Source organism: Ochotona princeps, chromosome 1 (genome assembly GCF_030435755.1).
Source record: "Ochotona princeps isolate mOchPri1 chromosome 1, mOchPri1.hap1, whole genome shotgun sequence".
Classification (NCBI taxonomy): domain Eukaryota; kingdom Metazoa; phylum Chordata; class Mammalia; order Lagomorpha; family Ochotonidae; genus Ochotona; species Ochotona princeps.
Genome location: NC_080832.1, coordinates 25,674,950 through 25,695,950, shown reverse-complemented (window position 1 = coordinate 25,695,950; position 21,001 = coordinate 25,674,950). Strand labels below are relative to the sequence as shown.

General features: G+C 42.4%; 1 protein-coding gene across 1 annotated transcript in view; it reads left to right on the top strand.

The window, feature by feature from the left end:
* The window catches only part of ARFGEF3 (ARFGEF family member 3), a 172,907-nt gene that overhangs the window by 78,144 nt on the left and 73,762 nt on the right, over positions 1 to 21,001 (top strand). Inside the window, exons 5-8 of the mRNA XM_004587269.3 lie at positions 1,866 to 1,934; positions 10,697 to 10,819; positions 14,380 to 14,422; positions 16,676 to 16,754. Of these exons, the coding sequence (XP_004587326.2) occupies positions 1,866 to 1,934; positions 10,697 to 10,819; positions 14,380 to 14,422; positions 16,676 to 16,754 (314 nt within the window). The remainder of the gene's footprint in view (positions 1 to 1,865; positions 1,935 to 10,696; positions 10,820 to 14,379; positions 14,423 to 16,675; positions 16,755 to 21,001) is intronic.

Genomic DNA, 21,001 nt, shown 5'->3' with positions numbered 1-21,001 from the left:
CCCAATGGGATGTTAAAATCCAAAGGGAAGATTATAAGTAAGGATGCGATGGATGCTTGTGCTGCAGCAAGTAGAATGAAGAAATGTAAAAAGACTATTTCAGAGCCAGTCATTGAAGAAAGCTTTAAGGTGGTAGCCTTTAAGTTGAGACTTAACAATCAAAGGAGTCGCAGGTGGGGGCAGTCATGTTAAACCACCATTAAGGACATTCCCATCCCAGATCTGAGGGCCAGTTCAAGTCCTGGTTACTCCTCTTCTGATCCAACTTCCTGCCAATGAGCTTCCTGGGTGACAGCAGGTGGTGATGGTTTAAGTTATTGGGCACCTGCCACCCATATGGGAGATCCATATGAAGTCCCAAGTTCCTAGCTTTGACCTGGCCCAGCACCAACTTCTATGGACATTTGAAGAGTGAACCAGCAGATAGAGGTGCTCTTTCTCTCCTTTCTTTCTTTCTCATTCTGCTTATTAAAATAAATTAAAATGTTTTTTAAAACCACATATGAGAAACATCCACAGATGGAGCCAAAAATGAGGGTTTCAGGGCAAGGGACCACAGAGGCTTAGAAGACAGAAACTCTGTCCCAGACCAGATTAGGAACTGGGGACCTCTTTGACCTTAGCTGCCTTCTATCCTCCCTTTCCAATGTCATCAAACAAAAGGCACCCATTTCTCATAAGGCCAGATGGCAGCTGGCTCCTGCAGTCATGTTCTAAGCTGATTTTTAGTTGGAATCAACTCTCAGCTTTTGACACCTTAAAGATCAAAGGACTGAGGGGCCAGGTGCACAGTCAGTCTCTAACCTTGGGACTGAGATTTGGTTCAAGTGTCTTTTTTGCCTTCTTCAGTTGAATAGATGCATATATTTGCTTCCTCTGAAAGGATGTAGTGAGGCGTGGCTTAACAAACACCTGAGACTGACACATGAGGAAATCTTGTGTCCTTTCCCACTGCTGCACTTCTGGGAGCTGATTAGATCTGGATCCTCCATCAGGGAAATGTGCAGGGCTCCAAGGCACACTTGTTAACTGGCAGGCAAGTGCAAGCATGACTTTCGTGATTGGAATCAGGAAGCAGACTTAACAACCATTTTTCCCAGGCACAGAAGTCAGAAGCCAGAAGCCAAATGAAACAGGAGGGTCTGACTTTTCTACAAAGTTGAATGCCATAAACTTTGAATGATCTGTTTTCTAGTGAGTCTGCATTGAAAGTAAATGCTTCATGGCTCCTTGAGATCTTGCAAATTGTCATTGACCCTAGGTCTTTCGAGCTTGTGGCATAAGGAGAACGTGACAGTCGTCAGTACGCAAATCCCAGGCAGCATGCTCGATGGAATTATCGAAAGGAAAAGAAGGAATAATGCCATAAGAGAATCCCTCATCCCATTTGCATTTGGGAACGGAATGGGAATTGAAAAGTACTGTGACATTTGAATCTACAACCAGATGGAGACAGTGTGACCTAGTGATTCCAGGCATGGAGTCAGATTGTTGGAGTTCAAATCTCAAGTGAATGACTTGATCATTGACATGTGGTTCCTAGCACCAAATGTGACCGTTGTTTGAAGTCTCAACTCTCTCTCTTTAATGATCAGATAGCCCTCTTACAATAATCAAATGAATGCATTAATGTCCAGTCTTGCAATAAGCCGTTCCATGGGAGAAGGTGAGCAGCCTCACTTTTCAAAGTCTAGGCTCTATTTTAGCAGGCACGACCTTGTCTCCAACTGGAGAGCCTATAGGTGGGATAAAAAGAAACATTCAATTAAGCAAGTCGGGGAAACATGACTCCACAGTGACATGTGAAGCAAGTGTTCATTTCTCTGTTTTTGTTCCCTCATCTCCCCCCTCCTGGCATGTGAAAGGTTTTACTGTGCATCACCTACACCCCGACATTTGATCTGAATGGGAGTGCGGTGCTGAAGATCGCGGAGGTGAGTGTTGCTTGTTTGTGTTGTTGTTGACTGCACACTGCAGCTTGCCACTACCTGGGATGACCATGGGCTGGCACCGAGGCCCAGTGGTGGGGTGAACCCTGCGCTGATTGCTTCAGGGGGCAGCTGGCGCTAAGGAACTGCTTTGTGGGGAGCATGCTCTGGCCGTTCCACTCTGTGCGTCTTGATGCTGTGCATGCTTGTGGTTGCTTAGCTGGAAACCCTGATCATGGAAATAACAGTACTGGTTCTCTCTACTATTATATCCAGGTATTTTGCTTTCTCTGTTTCTCCTAAGAAAATTGAAAAACATTCGGCTTTTAGAAATGATTAGGAAACCAAGGATGAGATTTTGAGAGATGTTTGCTGATTAAAGCCCAGTTCTATCTTCTTAATCCTGTGAATGCCTTTTGTAACCATCATTGCAAAACTGCCTCCTCCCACCAGTATTGTACTGGAGAACTGGTACTGTCTAACATCCCTGAGGTGCTCCCCTGGCGCCATGACTCCGTGACTCTCTGACTTCTGTGCACATCATCAATTTCCAAGCTGTATGAATGTGCTCAGATGGATTTCCCTTCAATTTCTTGAGAAGAACATCCTTAGGATTTGTATGCCCTCATGAGAGTGCACATTTAGGCTACAAAGAGGCAGTGACTTTCTGGGTTCTGAAATCACTTATATATTAGCAGACATTCATATGAAGTTGTACAGTACTGAAAAATGAAAACAAGCAGAATATTATTTTTGAGCCTGTAAAAAAAAGTTCTGTGTCTATCAGAAGAGAACAGCAGCTCATCAGCTGATCTGGCATGTTAATATCAATCACTTTCCAAGTATGTATCTCTTGAGATAGAATACTTTAACACATTTTTTGGTTGTACTCTGGGTAATGAAATAAAATAGCTGTCTATGTTTTTTAATTGAATGTAAAGGGAAGCTTTGTGAGTTCTGCTGTGTGCAGGTTCACATTCCAAAAAACAGTGTCATTTCTGAAAGTAACAAGAAGTAAATCGGCATGCAAGAGGCTGGTCAGCCCTTTGCTATCAGGAGGAAACCATGAAGTTGGTGTGTCACTGCCCAGCTGCTGATGGTTCCCAGGAACAGGAGCAGTCAGTAGCCATAACACATGTAAGAAGCAAAGGCTGGCAGAGAACTCCAGTGACTTCCAGAGAGGGGAGGACGTTGTGTTTCTTGTCTCCATGTTTGAGTGGATCTGAATGGTGCAGAATGGAACTCCAAAGCAGCAAACACACACGCAGCAGCTATGGTTGGCTCAAGTAGACAGTGTGCACTGTGAGCATATGGAAGCCAGCGTAAGGCTCAGCAGCGCTGTCCAGAAGGGATGAGTCATCCAGGTGCAATGGACTTGACCAAAACCTTAAAGGAAAAAAATAGTCTTAGCCTGAGAACAGTCTAAAGAGAATGGCATTTGAATTTGTGATTTTAAAAAATGGGTTATGCAGTCCATTTTTTTGGACTCAGCTCCTGGCTCTCTCAGCTGGTGTGGCCTTGGATACGCCTTCTGCCTCCTGCTTGCCTTTAACAGTACATAACCCTATGTCCTGGAGTAGCTGTGCCACTGAGACCGATACAGTCCAGACAGAAAGCTTTTAGCCGCAGGTCCAGGAAATGTTAAATGTACTCCATGGTCACTTTTGAGATGGAGGGACAATCTATGTAAAAACACCTTGAAATAGCCTTTTAAAACCCCTGTGCACATGGTGAGAAGCAATCTAGCTGTTCTCTTCTTTCTCACAGTGGTGTTCATTTACATTATGCAAGGACAATGTTCGCTTTAAAACCTGCTGATCAGGAAATGAATTGTGTAATAAAGTATGAGAAAAAGGCTGTTTTTCCCAAAATATGGATGAGTTTGTAAAAGAATAAGCAATCTCTTAAGTTGTAACAGGACAGTCTTCATTTGTTGTCCAACTTTAGCTTGATTAAATTGAAACAATGAAATTTTTACAGAATGGCGCCACCCCGGAAAAATGAGAAATATTATCCAGTTTAAGTGGACAATTATGAAATAACCAAATAGTCTTTTCTGTTCATGCTTATTTCATGGATAAGCATTATTAAAGCTCCATATGGGCTCATAATTCTCCTTCATTGGTTGAAAGCTGAGTCAAAGGCTTGTCCTCAGATTATTCCTAGATTAGCAAATGCATTGAGTTTCCAAAGGACAGTTTATCCTAGTATAGGAATAACTGTTTAATATAAATTGCCACAGTGTCAAGATAAAGAAAAAGTTGGCTGTAGCCAGCAATACTCTGAAACTGCTTTGAAGATGGTGGGTAGGGGTGTGTGTGTGCGTGTGTGTGTGTGTGCGCGCGCACGCGCGTGTGTGTGTGTGTGTATAAAATGATTTGGAAAAGATCTTCAAGTTTGCTGAAGGCTCTTCTATGGATTTATTAAAGGCAGAAAACCTTGTTGTCAATGTGTGTTTGCTTGATGGAGCTTACTGACTTAGAGAAATGTTCCACTCTTGGATTCATAGCCTGTTGTCAGGTTCAGGCAAAATTAGCAGTCCCAAAGACCCTTTTTTTTTTCTTTTCCTTCAAGATTCATTTTTTTGGAGGGACTTCTGTTTTCACTCCTTCCATTCATCTCTCTCTCCATTCCAAAACACTGTTCAATATTAATTGTTGAGTCCATACAGCATGGAAATAAATGCCACTTTGTGCATACTATCTAGTCATCTCGCACAAGTTAGCTCAATTAGAACCCAAGGCAGAGTAAGGTTGACTGGCTTGTCCAACTTTCTAGATCTCTGGTTTCAAAATTAGAAGTGTTGTCACCCTTGAACTTTGGTGAGTTATTTAGTTAAATAATCGCTATATGGTATTTCTACATATGAGCCTAAGGTATTAATATGTCTCTTTTTTCCCTTGAGATCAAAGATTAAAATGGCCATTATGAATATGCCACTATCTTTCAGTATTTTTACAAATTAGTCATTTATATGTTGTAAGCATGCTACTGTCCTAGGATATAGAGTTAAGCATTCCACATGTTACCATGGAAAGCTTAAAAAAAGTGTTAGCTCTTCCACCAAAGATTCTAAGTAGTTTTTTTTTATTGGACTCATTTACAAATCTTCAAATATTCACCCTTACCTTCTTTTACTCAGATTGGACACCATTCCTTCTGAGATATCTCTCCAGTAAAGATTTTACCCTGAAGAAAAGGCCTCCAGAATATAATCCTGAAGAAAAGCACATGGGAGACTTGCTCCATTGATCCTATCATGATCTGTGTGAGATGGGGAAAAAATTTACCCATTTCCTGGCAAGGACATTTCCAGAAGAAACAAGAATACAGGCTTAGACTAGAGGAGATCACCAGAATGAAGAATGCCATGCTTGGGAGCTTTGCTGTCCCTCCCTGAAGCATTTCTGTTCTTCCTTGAGCTCCAGTCCCTTTATTCTGGTTTGACTTATTTCAGCCATATGTTCCCTGTGCACTTAGGGCTGCATGACCTTTGAACATGCCAGGCCTTTTGCCAGGAATTCCCATACCTTCCTTTAGCTTCTGACTTGCCTGATTCATGAAGGCTTAATTTGTAAGAGTTGGAAGACACACGGAGCAGTGAGAGAGTCCGCTCAACTTCATGCTCAGCTCATAGGGCAGAGGCTGTATCCCAACAAGAACTTGAATAGGGCAGGCAGAAGGCTACACCTGCAAAGATGTAGGATCCATGGATTGACAAATCACAAGCCAGTTTTATAAACCAGCTTAAGCCAAGAAGCACATAGTGGGGTAAGAGGAAAGTCACAAACACAGTTGTCCTTGTAAGCCGTGAGTTGGGATCCAAAAGGAAAACCAGTAAAATCCTACCACCTGGCATGGTGACTCTCATATACATATTTCTAGGAGTAATAGAACAACCTCAGTACTCTGTGTTTGCATTGGTGGTCTCATGTGATCTGTTACCTCTTGACCCAGCTGTTCATCTGCCTTAGAGGGAAAGCACCTGTCTCAGAGAACAGAAAGTAGCTTAGCAACTGAACTGTCACCAAGATCCCATATGGAGCTGAGACTTGATGACTCAAATTTTCTTTGATTCTAATGGGATCTACAAGAGATGGTCTTTCTAATAGAGAAGACGTTTCTTCTGCTTTCTTCTAGCTTTTCTTATTTTATCTCCATGAACTGTTTCACATCTCCACACATTTTTCTGATTGGAAGTATACTAGCTCTGATCCTGCTGGAACATAGTACTCACCAGTATGTACTGTTTTAAGCAAGAAGTGCCACCAGTCTCATTCAGATGAGAAAGAGAAGGTTAACCACATGTTATAGAATTAAGCAAGCTGCTTCTGTGGCAACTCTGGAATTTGTGATCATTTGGGTTGACATTTCTTGACTATCTGCTACATTCCATTATGCTGCTTCATGGTTAATCATTGTGATTCCTTCCTGGGCTTGGCCTGGTACTGTTATTATTAGTCCACTTACACAATGACGTAAAAACTCTGACTGCTTACGTGTAGCCTGCGGATTAGTGAATTTTGATCTTTTTTTTTCTGGCTGCTGTAGGGCTTTATCCCAGCTTCATTAACCATGTGTATTTTTGCTCTCAGCTGTGTTTAGCATGTCGTAAAACTGGATGTCCACAAATGCATGGCACGATCAAAATGTTCCTTGTGAGCCTCCTCACTGCCCTGTGTCTTCGTGCATTCTCTGGTCATCCGGGGCCTGTGGCTTTTCACAAGGTATTTGACGTGGTCCCACCTCCTGCAGAGCTGCAGGACTAGGGTCCTTTCAGCACAGGTTCTTGACGAAAGCAAAGGGCATGGGGAGATACAACTGATGCTAGGGAGACTAACATGAGAGCCAGATGAGCCCTTTCCAGAAACAACCTGCCTTGGGCCTTGACCTTCTCCTACCTTCTCTGATTCAGTATGTTCCTGTCAGTACTGTCCTGAGGTAGAGGAAAAGAAAGCATTTGTATGATGAAGTGTTTTTGGCCTTGGATACAGAGGTCAGGTTTAAAATGGAAACCCTCTGTGAACTAGCTGACCAACTTACTGTTACAGTAAGTTGGAGGATCTATTCTTTAGAAGATGTTAACATAGCTGATAACGGCATTTCTTTCTGCATACCTAAATATAATAATAATATCAGCTACATGGTAATGCTGTATTTAATAAGATATCCTTTTGTCATATTCAAGTGTTTAAATTTCCAACGTCAACAGATTGAGCTACTCAGATTAATACTTATTTTTAGCTAAGTGAATATTCACATCTTTCCCTCAACAAAACACGTCCTATAATAAAGTCATGTCCATTATTAAAAAACTAAAACAGTGGTGACATTAACCTCTCCCCTACACACAAATAAACCTCACCTGTGGTGTTTGGAAAGTTCTGTCTGTTTGCATCGCTGTGATGTAAAATCCAATTTCTCATGTGTGCTTTTTTCCATCAGCCTACAGTGATTCTAACATTTTTAAAGGGAGAGAGTTTACTCAATATTGCCCTAAATATTCAAGAGAATTTTTGTTAAGTGTGTAGCTCTAATCTCAAAATAGCTACTCTTTCACCTTTAATGCTTTTAAGGCTTAAAGTTTCCACTAAATTTATAATGTCATATCTTAGCACTCTCAGAGATCCACAGTCAGGCAGACTTCCTGGGAAAACTGCAGGATATCCAGAAAATTGCTAAATTAGAATGTTCAAGTGGCACTAGTGGGCTTGATTTGACTGTGGAGAATTTCAGTTCACCAAAGTGAAACATGGCACTCATTTGGATGCCTTTTCAACATCGTAAATCATTAGATCCCATACACCAAGGATGAAAACACCTTTTTTTCTTTCAAAATATGTGCAAACTCATGTGAGTAAATGAATTAAAAATCTACATGCTTTAAATAGTTTTATTAAAAAAAAACTTTATAACTTGTTCCTTAACGATGAAATGAGTTTCTCTTGGCTCATTTCCAAATACAGTTTTAAATTTCAAGTGTTCCTTTGAAATACAAGCTACTCAATAAAAGATAAGTTAAACTTTAAACGTATTTACCTTTCACCTGATTAATTTTACAGAAGGATTAGTGTAGCGAGGCCTGGTGGAAAACTCTGCAAGTTAAGCAGCAGTAGTCTGAAAAGTTGACATTTGGTCTCTGGGATGAGTGTTTGGTGCAGTGGTTAAGACGCTAGCTGACCGAGGCTGGAGTTGTGGCACAGTAGGTTAAGCTGCCACTTGTGGCACCCAGCATCCATAATCACAGTGGTGGGTTAAGGCGTCTGATCCAGCACTCTGCTGATGCACCTGGGAAGACAGCAGATGGTGTCCCAAGTGCTCACGCCCCGGCTACCTTTGTGGGAAACTAGGAAAGATCTCCTTGGTCCTGGCTTCAACCTGACCCAGCCTGGGAAAAAAGCAGCAGATGGAAAAGTTCTGTCTGTCTTTGTTGTTCTGCCTCTCAAATGAATTTATAGATCTTTAATTTTTTTGAGATTTATCTATTTTTATTGGAAAGTCAAATTTATAGAGAGAAAGAGAGACAAAGACCTTGCATCCGCTGATTCACTCCCCAAGTGCCCGCAACTGCTGGAACTGAGCTGATCTGAAGCCAGGAGCCTCATCCAAGTCTCCCACGTGGGTGCGGGATTCCAAGGCTTTGGACCGTCCTATACTGTTTTCCTAGGCCAAAAGCAGGGGGTGGAACAACTGGGACACGAACCAGCATTTATCTTGGATTACAACAAATACAAGGCAAGGATTTAGTGACTAGGCTCTCGCACCAGGCCCTGAATCTTAATTTTACAAAAATGGCACTGCTTTGGGCTCGTGCATTTCATATTAAAGTATCCAAGTCTGAATGTCTACATCTCCTACAATTCCAGCTTCTTCCTATTGCATACCCTGGGAGGCAGCAAGTGATAGCTTAAATGCTTGAGTCCCTGTCCCCCAAGTGGGACACCAGATTCAGTTTGAGGGTCCTGCCTCAGGCTGGTCCAACCCCAGCTCTTTAGCTGTTTGGTTAAGTGCGCCAGCTATCTGTCTCTTCATCTCAAAAGGACTGAAAAAAAAAAACTTGAAAAAAAATTGTAGTCCCTCTTCCCTATCTATTTAATTTGGTTGTCAAGCACCAAATTAAATTTTGTCACTGAGTAGGATGTCAAATTTTTCATTTTTATTTAAGAAGCAGAGGTATGGAGACAGAGAGACCTCCCATTCCCTGGTTCACTCCTCAAACTCCCACAGTGGCTGCGGAGTGGCCAAAACCAGGAGACTGGAACTCAATCCAGGTCTCTGAATTAGCTAGAGCTCAAGTGCTGCCCTCAAGGCCCACGTTAGCAGGCAGAAGGAACCAGGAGCCAGAGCTAAGAGTCCAAGCCAGGTCATTGGATGTCCTAACCACTTGATCAAAAGCCCACCCCAGAATTCTGTACTGTCATTGTGGACAGCCTTAGAACTATTCCCAGGGAAGTAATTTAGGTACATGAAAATCTGTCTTTGCCTGTCTTTGCCTCAGAGGATAGAATATTGTATGGAGAGAAAAACACAGGCATAGCTAAATCATGTATGTGTTAATAGCTGTGCCCATCTCCATGGTGTCCAGGAAAATGGGTCATCACAGCAGTCTGCAAAGTGGTGAAGCCATTTAGCATCATCATTATCAAATGGCAGATGTTTCAAAATTGAGCCTTCTTCATGCTCTCACCACCGAGATGTCTTCTGGGTTCCAGTAGACATTGAAACAAGAAGCCACAAAAAGGCTACAACTGGCATTTTATCACTCAGTACACAGGACAGGAAATGGAAACAGGGCAGTGTTAGCATTTGCCTTGAACAGGAGACCTCGTAGCAATTAAAGGGAGAGCTCTGGCTCTCAAATAACAGTGTAGGCACAAAAAGCCAGGTCAGTAAGGCTTGAAGTTCATTGGCTTCGGAGTCCATATCCCAAATAGGAACCAAAGCTTTTAAAGTCATTCTGTGAACAGAGCCAGCTGAATCATTCCCAGGGGATGTGATCTATTACAAGAGTAGTTGTATCCAGGGAAGCCTACACCTGTATCTTCCCACCAGTCATTTCCAGTTGACACACAGGTAATCCCAGTTCGGTGGAGTTTAGTAATCAGGAAGCACTTGAACCATAAACCACGCTGCTTAGAAACATGACCAGCACCCTGCCCTTTATCGAATTTCCAAAATAACGCAGCTAGAGAGGGTACCCAAAGTCACACTTGGGGTTTCACTAACCCTTTGCCCACACATTGTAACTCATAAAATCATACATTCTGGTGTTGCAATGGTTCATTTATCTAAAATTCAGCTGCAGAGAGAAAGATCTACCATCTACTGGTTCACTCCTCAGATGGCCACAATGGCTGGGGTTGTCCCACATGAGTACAGGAACCCAAGCACTTGGACCATATTGCACTATTTTCTGAGGCACATAAACAGGGAACTGGACCAGCAGTGCAGGAGTCAGACCATGAACTGATACCTATATAAGATACTGGCGTCACAGGTGGTGGCTTTACCAGCTGCACCACAACTGCAGCCCTAATATCCGTTCTGGTGTGCCATGAAGAAGCATTTCCTGATATATTTAGAGTCACCTGGATTTTAGATGAAATTATTTGGCCAAGTTGAAAGTCACTAATTTGCTTTTTTTTTTTCCTTTTGCTGGAATGAATAAGGTTGTAGGAATGACTTGCGGGTGTCTTGGGTTCGTGTGTAGGACATTGGTAATGAGGATGTCTCAGTGAGTGCGTGTTGCTGTCTTGTTTCCTGACTAGGTCTGCATTGAAACCTACATGTGTAGCTGTCACCAGCGTAGCATCAACACTGCTGTGCGGGCCACCCTCAGTCAGATGCTGAGCGACTTGACCTTGCAGTTGCGACAGCGGCAAGAGAATACGGTGAGCTAGCAGCACACCCATGTCACAGTCGTCTTCGTTGTCCTTGTCCCTGGTCCCAAACCTCCTGCCGTGTCGGTAGCCTATGGAAAACTCAAGAATTAAATGACTTGCTTGTTTTGGAAGAGCCTTTCTTTATATAAACCAAGCTCTTTTGATTTTTGCTTTAAGAGCTGTGGGTTTTTTTTTTTTTTGTATGATTTTGTAATTCTTCAATTCTTATTTTAAAATTTACTTTTAAAATCACGTTGAAATTTTGTCAAGAAAATGAATGTGATATAATAAATGCTGGAAGTAGATATGAAATTAAGAAAAAGGAATTCCCGTTCATGACGTGCCTTGGGGCTTAGATTCCTTTTGTCATCTCCCAGCTGTGAGCATCTTCTCACGGTTTGTCTGATGTCTGTCATCGGAACCTGTTTCAGCTTTATGCCCTCAGCTTGAACAGACTGTCCAGAACAAGAATCCTGAGGAAACTGTAAATAGAATGGGCTTCTTGTGAGCGTTCACAAGTGTTCATGAGAACATTTCTCCTCCTCCAAATCAGCGCTTTATTTTAAACTTGAATCTAAAATCATTTGGATGAGAAGTCTTCAAATCGTCCATGAGTGTTCTGAGCTGGCATCTATTACGTACGTGTGAAATCTCAGTTGCTGTTCGGAATATCTCAGTTGGGCACACATTAATTTTTTGGTGCTTCCCTTCAGTTGCTTCCCAATTTTTACTGCAATGATTTTTTAAATTTTCAGCAAATGATGGAGTTGAGGCGAACCCTGTAGATCCTTAGGTAAAATGCTGTCATTTCCCATTTTACAAGAAGAACGTACGGCCTAGAAAGATGAAGTGGAAGCCAAATGTTAGCAGAGCTGAAGTCCTGCTCACTGATCACATCCTACAGCAGGTTCTCCGCCATGTGTGTTCCCGCAACCAGGGATGAAAACAGCGCTGGGTGTCTGTCTGCTAGATCCAAAGTTCAAAATTCTGCTTAAACCGTTGTTTTAATTCAAGGCCTTTTTTTATGACATTAACTTTTCTTTTGTTAAATATTATTTTGTTTATATGAGAATTTTGAATAGGGTGGTGTGGGAACATGCATTTTCAAAGAATTTAACATCCAGAAGCAGAAAATATGTCAAGGGGAAAAAAACATTCTTGATGGAAGAAAACTGAAGGTATAGATTCTTCCAGGAGTCTATATTCTTATTCTATCTCTGCTAAGTGACAACACTGAATAAAATTGGCTTGTTGTGAATACATCTTCCGGCAGTGTTTGTGAGAGTGTGGATCCTCTTCAAAACTGGTGCTTTGTTTGGTATGTGAAGGAAGTTTTCCAAATGGAGTTGTCCTGTAATCAGAACACATATGCTGTATCTTCTGGCCTATCCCATCCATCAACATTCAGAGTTCCCTGTGTAACATTCCTACTCAGCATTACTTGGTGAAAAAGCAGTTGTTTTCAATGCTACCTGAAACTCACTTGGGCACTGAAGTTCTCTCTGGATATTGAGTTAGTAATAGTTTATTGGACTGTTTACTGGACACTGCCTGGCCATGTCCAGTTCTTAAGTGACATGCCATGTACTTAAGCCATGTTTCAAGGCAAAGGCCTCAGTCTTTTATCCTTCATTGCTCTTTTTTTTTAAAAAAGATTTATTTATTTTTATTGGAAAAGCACATATACAGAGAGGAGGAGAGACAGAGAAAGATCTTCCATCCAGTGATTCACTCCTCAAGCGACTGCAGTGGGTGGAGCTGCGCCAATCCGAAGCCAGAAGCCCGGAGCTTCTTCCAGGGCTCCCACACAGCTGCAGGGTATCAAGGCTTTGAGCCGTCCTTGACTGCTTTCCCAGGCCACAAGCAGGGAGCTGGATAGGAAGCGGGGCTGCCAGGTTTAGAACCAGCACCCATATGGGATCCCGGTGCGTTCAAGGCGAGGACTTTAGCTACTAGGCTATCACAATGGGCCCCTTCACTGCTGTTAAATGAGAACAATAACAGGTATCATTGTGGAGTCCCAGATGGTACTCCAGGGTTTGTCTGCCTTTGTCCTGGTCTTATGTGACTAATGGGTTTTCTGGTCTCACTCTTCTCAGCTGGAAGCAGGATCCCACATTCAGCGAAAGCTGAGTATTTCCTGTCACTTCCCGTCTGTTATTCAAGCAATCCTTGGAGATGTGATTCCATGTCCCAGAAAAATATAAATCTCAGAATATTTACATCTGTGGTGTATCTGGTAGAAAAAGATACAAGTTTTGCCACCTAAGCATTAGGTATTTTTAAATGAAGTGGTCTATGGGAATGGTCAAGTTTGCTGGAAGGATGCTGTGTGTTCATTTGGGAGACGTTAAGTACCACCTAGTTTTTTAGTGTAAGCCATTTCTGGAAAGATGCCATAGACCACCTTGGATCTGGAAGACCTAATTGGAAAGGAAAAAAATCATTTAGAACATCAAATGCATTAGCAGGAAGTGTGTTCAACGTAGTGTCTGTTTGCACCCTATTCCCAGGACAGAATATAATTTGGATTTTATATCCTCAGAAACCTTATGTTATCATCCAGCTTTATCAATTAACTGTAGAAGTGACCATAGCTGTTGTTAAACTGTAAGTTACTCATTTCTTGAAGTGAAATGGCCACATGTAAATAGTTGGAGCTGGGCAGAGGGAGGAAATTTACCTCATTCTAGTATGATGCAAACATGTTTGTTTCCTCCAGAAAATACCATTCTAATCATGTCTGTGCTGTGGCCACTGACGTGACATACCACAAAAGCCCTGCAGAGCAGCTGATCCAGCAAAGGAATGAATGGAGGCTGGTAGAAATATATGCCTGCCACAAGAATTAAAAACTCAGCACCGTGAGATGACCTACATGTCCAGTAGCTAATCAGTGTGAAAATGCCTTTCCGTTATCTCCTAGTGTAGACATGTTGGGAGGCTGAAGTGTCTCCTTCCTATTCACACCTCAGAAGTTGCTGAGTTGTCCTGGCCTTGGCAAGTCCTAAATCCTTAATCAACCTTCCCTGTGGAGCATCCCTTCCCTCGAAGTTTCTGTCTTGGCACTTGGGGATCTTGCTCTATCCAGCAGCAGCCAGAGAAGTCGGTCTGAATGGGAAAAGGCAGTTTGCCTGCTGCCAACTAGGAAAGTGGCACTTGTGACCATTGGTCATCTTTGCACCTGAATTTCAAAGCCCAGGGACCTGATTCTTCTGCTGACAGAGTCTGCACTTGCTGGGTGCCACACACGAGGTAGTCTCTGGCCTCGGGATACCTTGTTCTCTGCTGTTTCTTTCAGCAGGCATGGCCCCAAGTCAGCACCCAGCATCCTGGGATCATAAGGCACACCGCAGGGCTTAAACTTAAAAAGGAAGCTTGTGGGCTCTTGAGTGCGTGATTTATGTAACTGGTAACTCCTGTTCCAGGCATCATGGTCTTTCTCCTAAGTACTGTGAATAATGAAGTGAAGAGCTAGACGGTGTCATTTTGTTTACTAGAATTTTCCATTGTCTGAAAGCATGAATTGTTTTTACCTGCATCTCCTAATTGTTTGTCTCCCTTACTAGATTATTGAAAACCCAGATGTCCCACCAGAATTCAGGAAACAAGGTACTGGATTTGATTTTTACCAGCTCAGTTTGAAAAGTGGGCTTAAGAATGAGTGCTTGCCAGGTGCGGGTCCAAGGGTGTGAAAACGTCTAGAAGATGGCAAACCAGACTGATCTAGTTTGCCATACTCCTTGCATGTTCTGCTTGGCTTGGCCATCCACACTGTTACTTAATAAGCTGCTCTCTTCTTTCTGGCATTGCACTTACTTAGGCCAACTGTGTCTTTTCCTGTCCCATGTGTAGGAATGAAATTAACTCTTCACAGACCTCTTTCTTGTAGGCTGGCTAGCTTTATTTTTCTTTTAGCTTCTTTCTTCTCCATTAAGTCAGGTTTCGTTGCTGAAATGAGAATTAAGGGGAGGGTGACAGAAACCTAGCTGGCACACAGTGCTCTTGGACCAGGATTGTGTTTGTGAAATACCAGCTTTTTCATATGTGAAATGAGTCGGCTTACCGGGAGTCAAGCAGACAGTCCAACTGAAGTCAGGCAAAAATCAAGGAACTTTCATTGTGACCCAGTGAAGAAGGAGACAAGCAATTTTTAAAGTATTAACGTACTTGAAATGCAGAGACGATGTGAGAGAGAGACGTTCTGTCTCCTGGTTCATTATCCGAATGTCTGAAACAGCCAGGCAGGAGGCAGGAGCTGAGGCATCCACCTGCCTCAGGGATACAGATGCCTGGCCCAGCACATACTGTCTTCCTGGGGAGCTGGAGAGAAGCAGAGTAGCCGACGCTCCAATAAGCACGCAGATTTGGGATGTGGGCGTCTCTAGCAGTGGCTTAACTTGCTCTGCTGGAACACTTGCCCCAGCAATTTAATGTTTAAAAACAAATTTAATTGCAGTGTATTCCAAAAGAAGGATGGTAAAATCAATTCAATTCAATTAAAATTGAAATAATTTTTAAAATACTGAGAAAGTCTGGGGCCAGCGCCATGGCGTGATAGGGTAATGCTCCACCTATTGTGCTGTCATCCCCTATGGGTGCTGGCTTATGTCCCAGTTGCCCTACTTCCTGTCATACCCATGGGTGCTGGCTTATGTCCCGGCTGCCCTACTTCCTGATAGAGTTCCCCTGCTTATGCTTTGGAAAAGCCATGAAGGAAGGCCCAAGTCCTTGGGACCTTGCACCCACGTGAGAGACCTAGAGGAATCTCCTGGCTCCCGGCTTCACATTGGCTCAGCTCCAGCTGTTGCAGCCATTTGGAAAGTGAACCAGCAGATGAAATATCTCTCTAAGTATGTCTTTCCTTCTCTCTATAAATCTACCTTTCAAGCAAAAATAAGACAAATCTTTAGAAGAGGTACTGGGAAAATCTTCTTTTCTCACCTTCCCAGTGAATGACGCAAGTTCACAAAGGGGTTTGTTCAACGTTCGTCTAGAATTCTGCATACAGAGTTGGTTTGTTTGAAGCTTGTTTTGTCATTGCCCCTTATCATCTCTCGGCTTTCTTTCTACGTTTCTGGACTTGATTTCTGAGGATTGACCATTTACATCTGTCTCCCCTACTCCACTCTCACTTTACTTTTATTTTTTCTCTCACCTTTTTTTTCTTTCTTGCCTCCATACACATTCACTCATTAATATAGTCCTCAAATATTTAGCCGTATGTGTAGGGATCTTTGAAAGGTTTTATTTTAGAAACCAAACATATCTGCTTATTATCTACTTGGCACATCACTTCTGTTATATAACGTATCCCATTTTGCCGAAAGGAAGAGTTTACCAAGTTCACACATGTCAGCAAGCTGTAGATATGGACTTCAACAGATTCCAAATTTTAATCACTCTCCTTCCGGGCCTCAGGGAAGTTTGGGTTTTGGAAACTAAGAGTGTGTTTAGAGGTAAAATGTGTATCTCTGGTATTCCTCTTGCTGCATTTATGAACAAAGTCCATGTGCACTGTGGACAGTAGGGGAAGCTGCTGACTAAATTGCTTAGTCTCCTTTCTCTGATTTCTTGGTTCCAACGATTTTTTTTCTGTGCTGCTACATTTGGGGAAATCCAAGATACCAAAGCAAGGCTTAAGCAGTGGCAAGATCACCGTTCACTGAGTCATTTTATTTTTAATTAACCATGTTTCCTTTCATTAAGTATGCATTGTATTTACATTTTTTTCTGTTTGATTGTGATACGTGTTTTGAGGTCTGCTCCTCCGTTCAGTCCTGGAAAGCATCCAAAGTGTGTGGTGGGGTGGAGAGGAGTTGCCAGCATCCCCCCAGTCTGATGGTTGTCACCCGTGTTTTGAAGGGCCCACGGTGGAGTCCCTCTGTGATGACGTGGTATCTGTGCTCTCGGTCCTGTGCGAGAAGCTGCAGGCCTCCATAAAGTAAGTAAATGGCTCACCCCTGGGCTGGAGCGGAAATCATTGCTGTCCATGGCGTCACTAACAACTGCAAGTGACAGGGATAAGGATGCTTCTGCATGGGCATCCACCTGTCCCTTCTGAGAAGCACACCCAGAAGCCAAGGGCCATCCCAAATTGTCAAAAACCTTTCCCAAAGCATGTCGTCTTGTGATGAGAAAGCCGGAAACCAGTGTCTTGTGAGGAAGAGTTCATCTCCTGAGCGTGGAGTTGAGCGGAAGAAATGTGGGGTTGAGCTGATGATGTCAGAGACTGCTAACTCACACTTAGCTCTGCTTTGCTGCTCTGTGCGAGTCTTCCCAGGGAACCATGCCGCACCTTCCTCCTCTAGTCAGTAACACCGTTTCATCTGACTTGTGAGCTCATATGTATGTTTAAGCAGTTACTTTTTTTATAGACTTCTGTTTTTGCGTTTCAGTTGCCTTGTTAATATTAGTTCACTTAGCTCACAGCTGCTACCCCAGCTCTGCATGCAGTGAGTTCAGAAAGCAACTCTGGCATCTCTAAGAAAGCCACAGCAGGGTGGGCTCAGGTTCTCCAACGCGGGCTGGAAGCCTCGGTAAGCTGTGTGGGTCGTGAATCACACCCTACGGCCATACAAGTGGCCATAGGTACTGCAGTGTTCTTGGAATTAGAATAAGAAACAAGAGATTGTCATTTATGGTCACTAGAACAGACTGCAATTCAAAAGATGTTAGCTTGCAGAAGTATTTTCACCTGATACAAAAAAAATGTACATGTTTTTAGAATACTGTGATGTCCCGGTACATGCATATATTGTTAAGTTCAAAACAGGGTGAACATATCTACAGATTTAACTCTGTGATGAAAATTTCCTTCTGGCTTTCTTAAAGAAAAATACAGAGTACATCATTGCTACCTGTAGTTACCCTGTTGGACAGCAATGATAGCAGAACTTCTTCCTCTTATATTGGTAGTGATGTCACTTACAAAAGAGTCGTTGACTTACTTCCCATCAATCAACTCCTTGCCCCTCTCCTACCACCTCCCTCCCCAGCCTCTGGAAACCACCACTGTACTTTCAGCTTCTGTGAGACAAATTTCCTTGAGCTCCACATATGAATGACATGAAGCAATACATGCCTTTCTGTAGCTGACTTCTTTTACCGAACACAGTGAATTCCATGTTATTGCAAATGACAAGATTTTACCCTTTTGTGTAGCTGAAGAGTATGCCATTGTTTCCATGTGTGGGTGTGTCTCCTTCACATTTCATCTGTTCACCGGTCCTGGGCTTATAACGTCATTCCTGTTTATTGGCTGTTTGGAACAGCCCTGTAGTAAACTTGGATGTGCAGGCATCTCTGGCACAGATTTCATTTCCTTTGAATATATGTGCAGTAGTGGGATTCTTGAATCCTATAGTAATTCTATTTTTAGTTCTTTAAAGAACTTCCATAATTCCTTCCATAGTGTTGTACTGATTTACATTCCCACCAGCAAATACAAGGGTTCTCTCTTCACTTCTTCACCAACTCTTGTCTTTTTTGATAATAGCCTGGCTAACTAGACTGGGGTGATACCTCCCTGTGGTTTTTTGTTTTTTTTTTTCTATTGGAAAGTCAGATATACAGAGAGGAGGAGAGACAGGAACATCTTTTGTCCACTGATTCACTCCACAGTTGAACACAATGACCAGAGCTGAGCCGATACAAAGTCAGGAGCCAGGAGCTGCTTCTGGGTCTCACGCAGGTGCAGGGTCCCAAGGCTTTGGGCCGTCCTCAACTGCTTTCCCGGGCCACAGGCAGGGAGCTGGATGGGAAGTGGAGCAGCTGAGACACGAACCTGTGCCCATATGGGATCCTGGCGCATGCAAGCCAAGGACTTTCGCTATTAGGCTATCATGTTGGGCCCACTCCTTGTGGTTTTGACTTTCCGTTTCTCTAATCATTAGAAAGCATGGTTCTCGTGTACCTGTTGGCCACTGGTATGTATTCTTTTGAAAATGTGTGATTTTAATCTGTTCTCTGTTTTGCTAAATTTTATTTATTCAAAAGTGGAGAAATGGCCAGCAGTGTGGCATAGTAGTGAAAGCTGCTGCCTGCAGTGATGGTATGCTATGTTACAGGTTTGTGTCCTGCCTCACCTCTTCCCATCAACTCCCTGCTGATAGCTTGGGAAAAGCAACGGAAGGTAACCTATGTGCCTGGGTTCCTGCTACCCATGTGGGAGACCTGGAAGAAATCCCTGGCTTCTGGCTTAGGCCTTGCTCAACCTTGGCTGTCACACCACCTGGGGAGTGAACAACCAGATGGAAGTTCGTTCTCTCTCTCTCTTCCTCCTCTTCTCCCCTCCCCACTTCTCCTTGCCTCTCTTCCTCTCCCTCACTCTCACTCTTCCGCACTCTACCTCTCTTTTCTTGTAGCTCTGACTTTCAATACATAAATATTTTCTTAAAGAAAAACCCGGGACAGAGACAGCTCCCAGGTTCAGTCCCCCACTAACCCACAGCAGCTGAGAGAGGTTTGGAATTAGAGCCAGGGACTGAGAACTCACTTAAGCTTTCCCCTGAGGATGGCAGAGAAGCAACCACTTGAAGTATCACCTGTTGCTCCCAGAATCTACAGTGACAGGAAGCTCAGATTTGAACCCAGTACACATTTGCATTAGACATGGACATCTCAGTGGATGTCTTAGCCAACAAAATGTCCATCACTTGCCCATTTGATAACTGATTTATGTATGTATGTATGTATGCATGTATTTCTTGCTTGCTGTGGAGTATTTGGGCTCTTACACTTACACATTTGAGGTATTAACCTATTAGCCCATGTTTAGCTTGCAAATGCTGTGGCTGTTTTGTCCCATTCTGCAGCTTGTATTGTTAATGCTGATTGTCTCCTTTGCTCTGTAGAAGCTCTTCAGGTTGGTGAAACTCCATGTGTGTATCCTGTCTTTGTTCCCTCTGCTTTTTGAGTTTGACACAGAAATCCTCTTCCATTGCATTGTCCTGAAATTTTCACTTACGTTTCTTTCTAGTTATTTCATTATTTCAAGTCTTATGTTTGGGTCTTTAATCTCTTTTGAGTTCATTTTTGCTTAGCGTGGTGAGAAGTGGGGGAGGGAAGTTCTGCTTCAGGTGCCAACATTTCCAGCACTGTTTGTTGGAAACACTGTGCTTCCTCAAACACCACAGCACCTTTGTCAAGATCAGTTGGGTATAATGAGCAGCTTTGTTTCTAAGGTCTCTTTATGCCAGTTCCATAGTTTTTAATTATTATAGCTCTGCAGTACATTATTTTTAAGTCAGATGATCTACTACCTCCTGCTTTGTGCTCAAGATTGCTTTTTTAAATGGTTCTATACAAGTTTTACTAGTAGCTTCAATTTGCCTGAAACTTTCATTAGTGTTTTGATAAAGTTTCCATTGCATTCATGCGTTACTTTTGGCAGTGTGGATATTTTACTATATTGATCCTTGGAATTCATGAACATAGGATATCTCCCTTTTTCTCTGTACTCTTCAATTTCTTACATCAGTATTCTATACTTTTCATTATAGCAATACTTCATCTCCTTGGTTACATTTATTTGCTTGGGTTGTTGTCATGTTTTTTATAGCTGTTGGAAATATGATTGCTTTCTTGATTTCTTTTTTAAATAATATGCTGTTTTATAACTAATTTTTCTGTTCTGCAAATCTACTCAATTTATTAGTGTCAATAAATTAATGTTTATTTGGAGTTTTCTCCACATAAAATCATGCAATCATTGACAATTTGACTTCATCCTTTCTAACTTGAATGTCCTTTCTTTCTCTTGCTCAGTTGGCACTTGTGGAATTGTAAAGACAGAAATGAGTTGAGAAAAATAGTCTAATTATAGACACAAAGAAGGTCTTTAACTTTTCTGAAAAACACTGCAGAAACTTATTTTTGAAATTTTATTTAAACTTTTGGATTACCATGTAATCTTTGTGCAGTACTTGGTATATTGCAAAATTTTAATCCAAAGACACAGCATATGATAAGGCAGCGAGTCTTTATGTACACCTTTGTGTTCAGAGCCTGCTGGTTCCATGCCTCCAGTTCATCAAATGGGAAACGACATTGTGAACTCCAGTCATCACACTGTGTCAGAAGACATGGGAACTTGTTACTTTTATCTCACCATGCGTTTGTAGCTGTTGTCTACACTCTCCCTGTCCCCGGCCTCTAGTAATAGCAATGCCCAGCTCAGAAGCAGTGAAA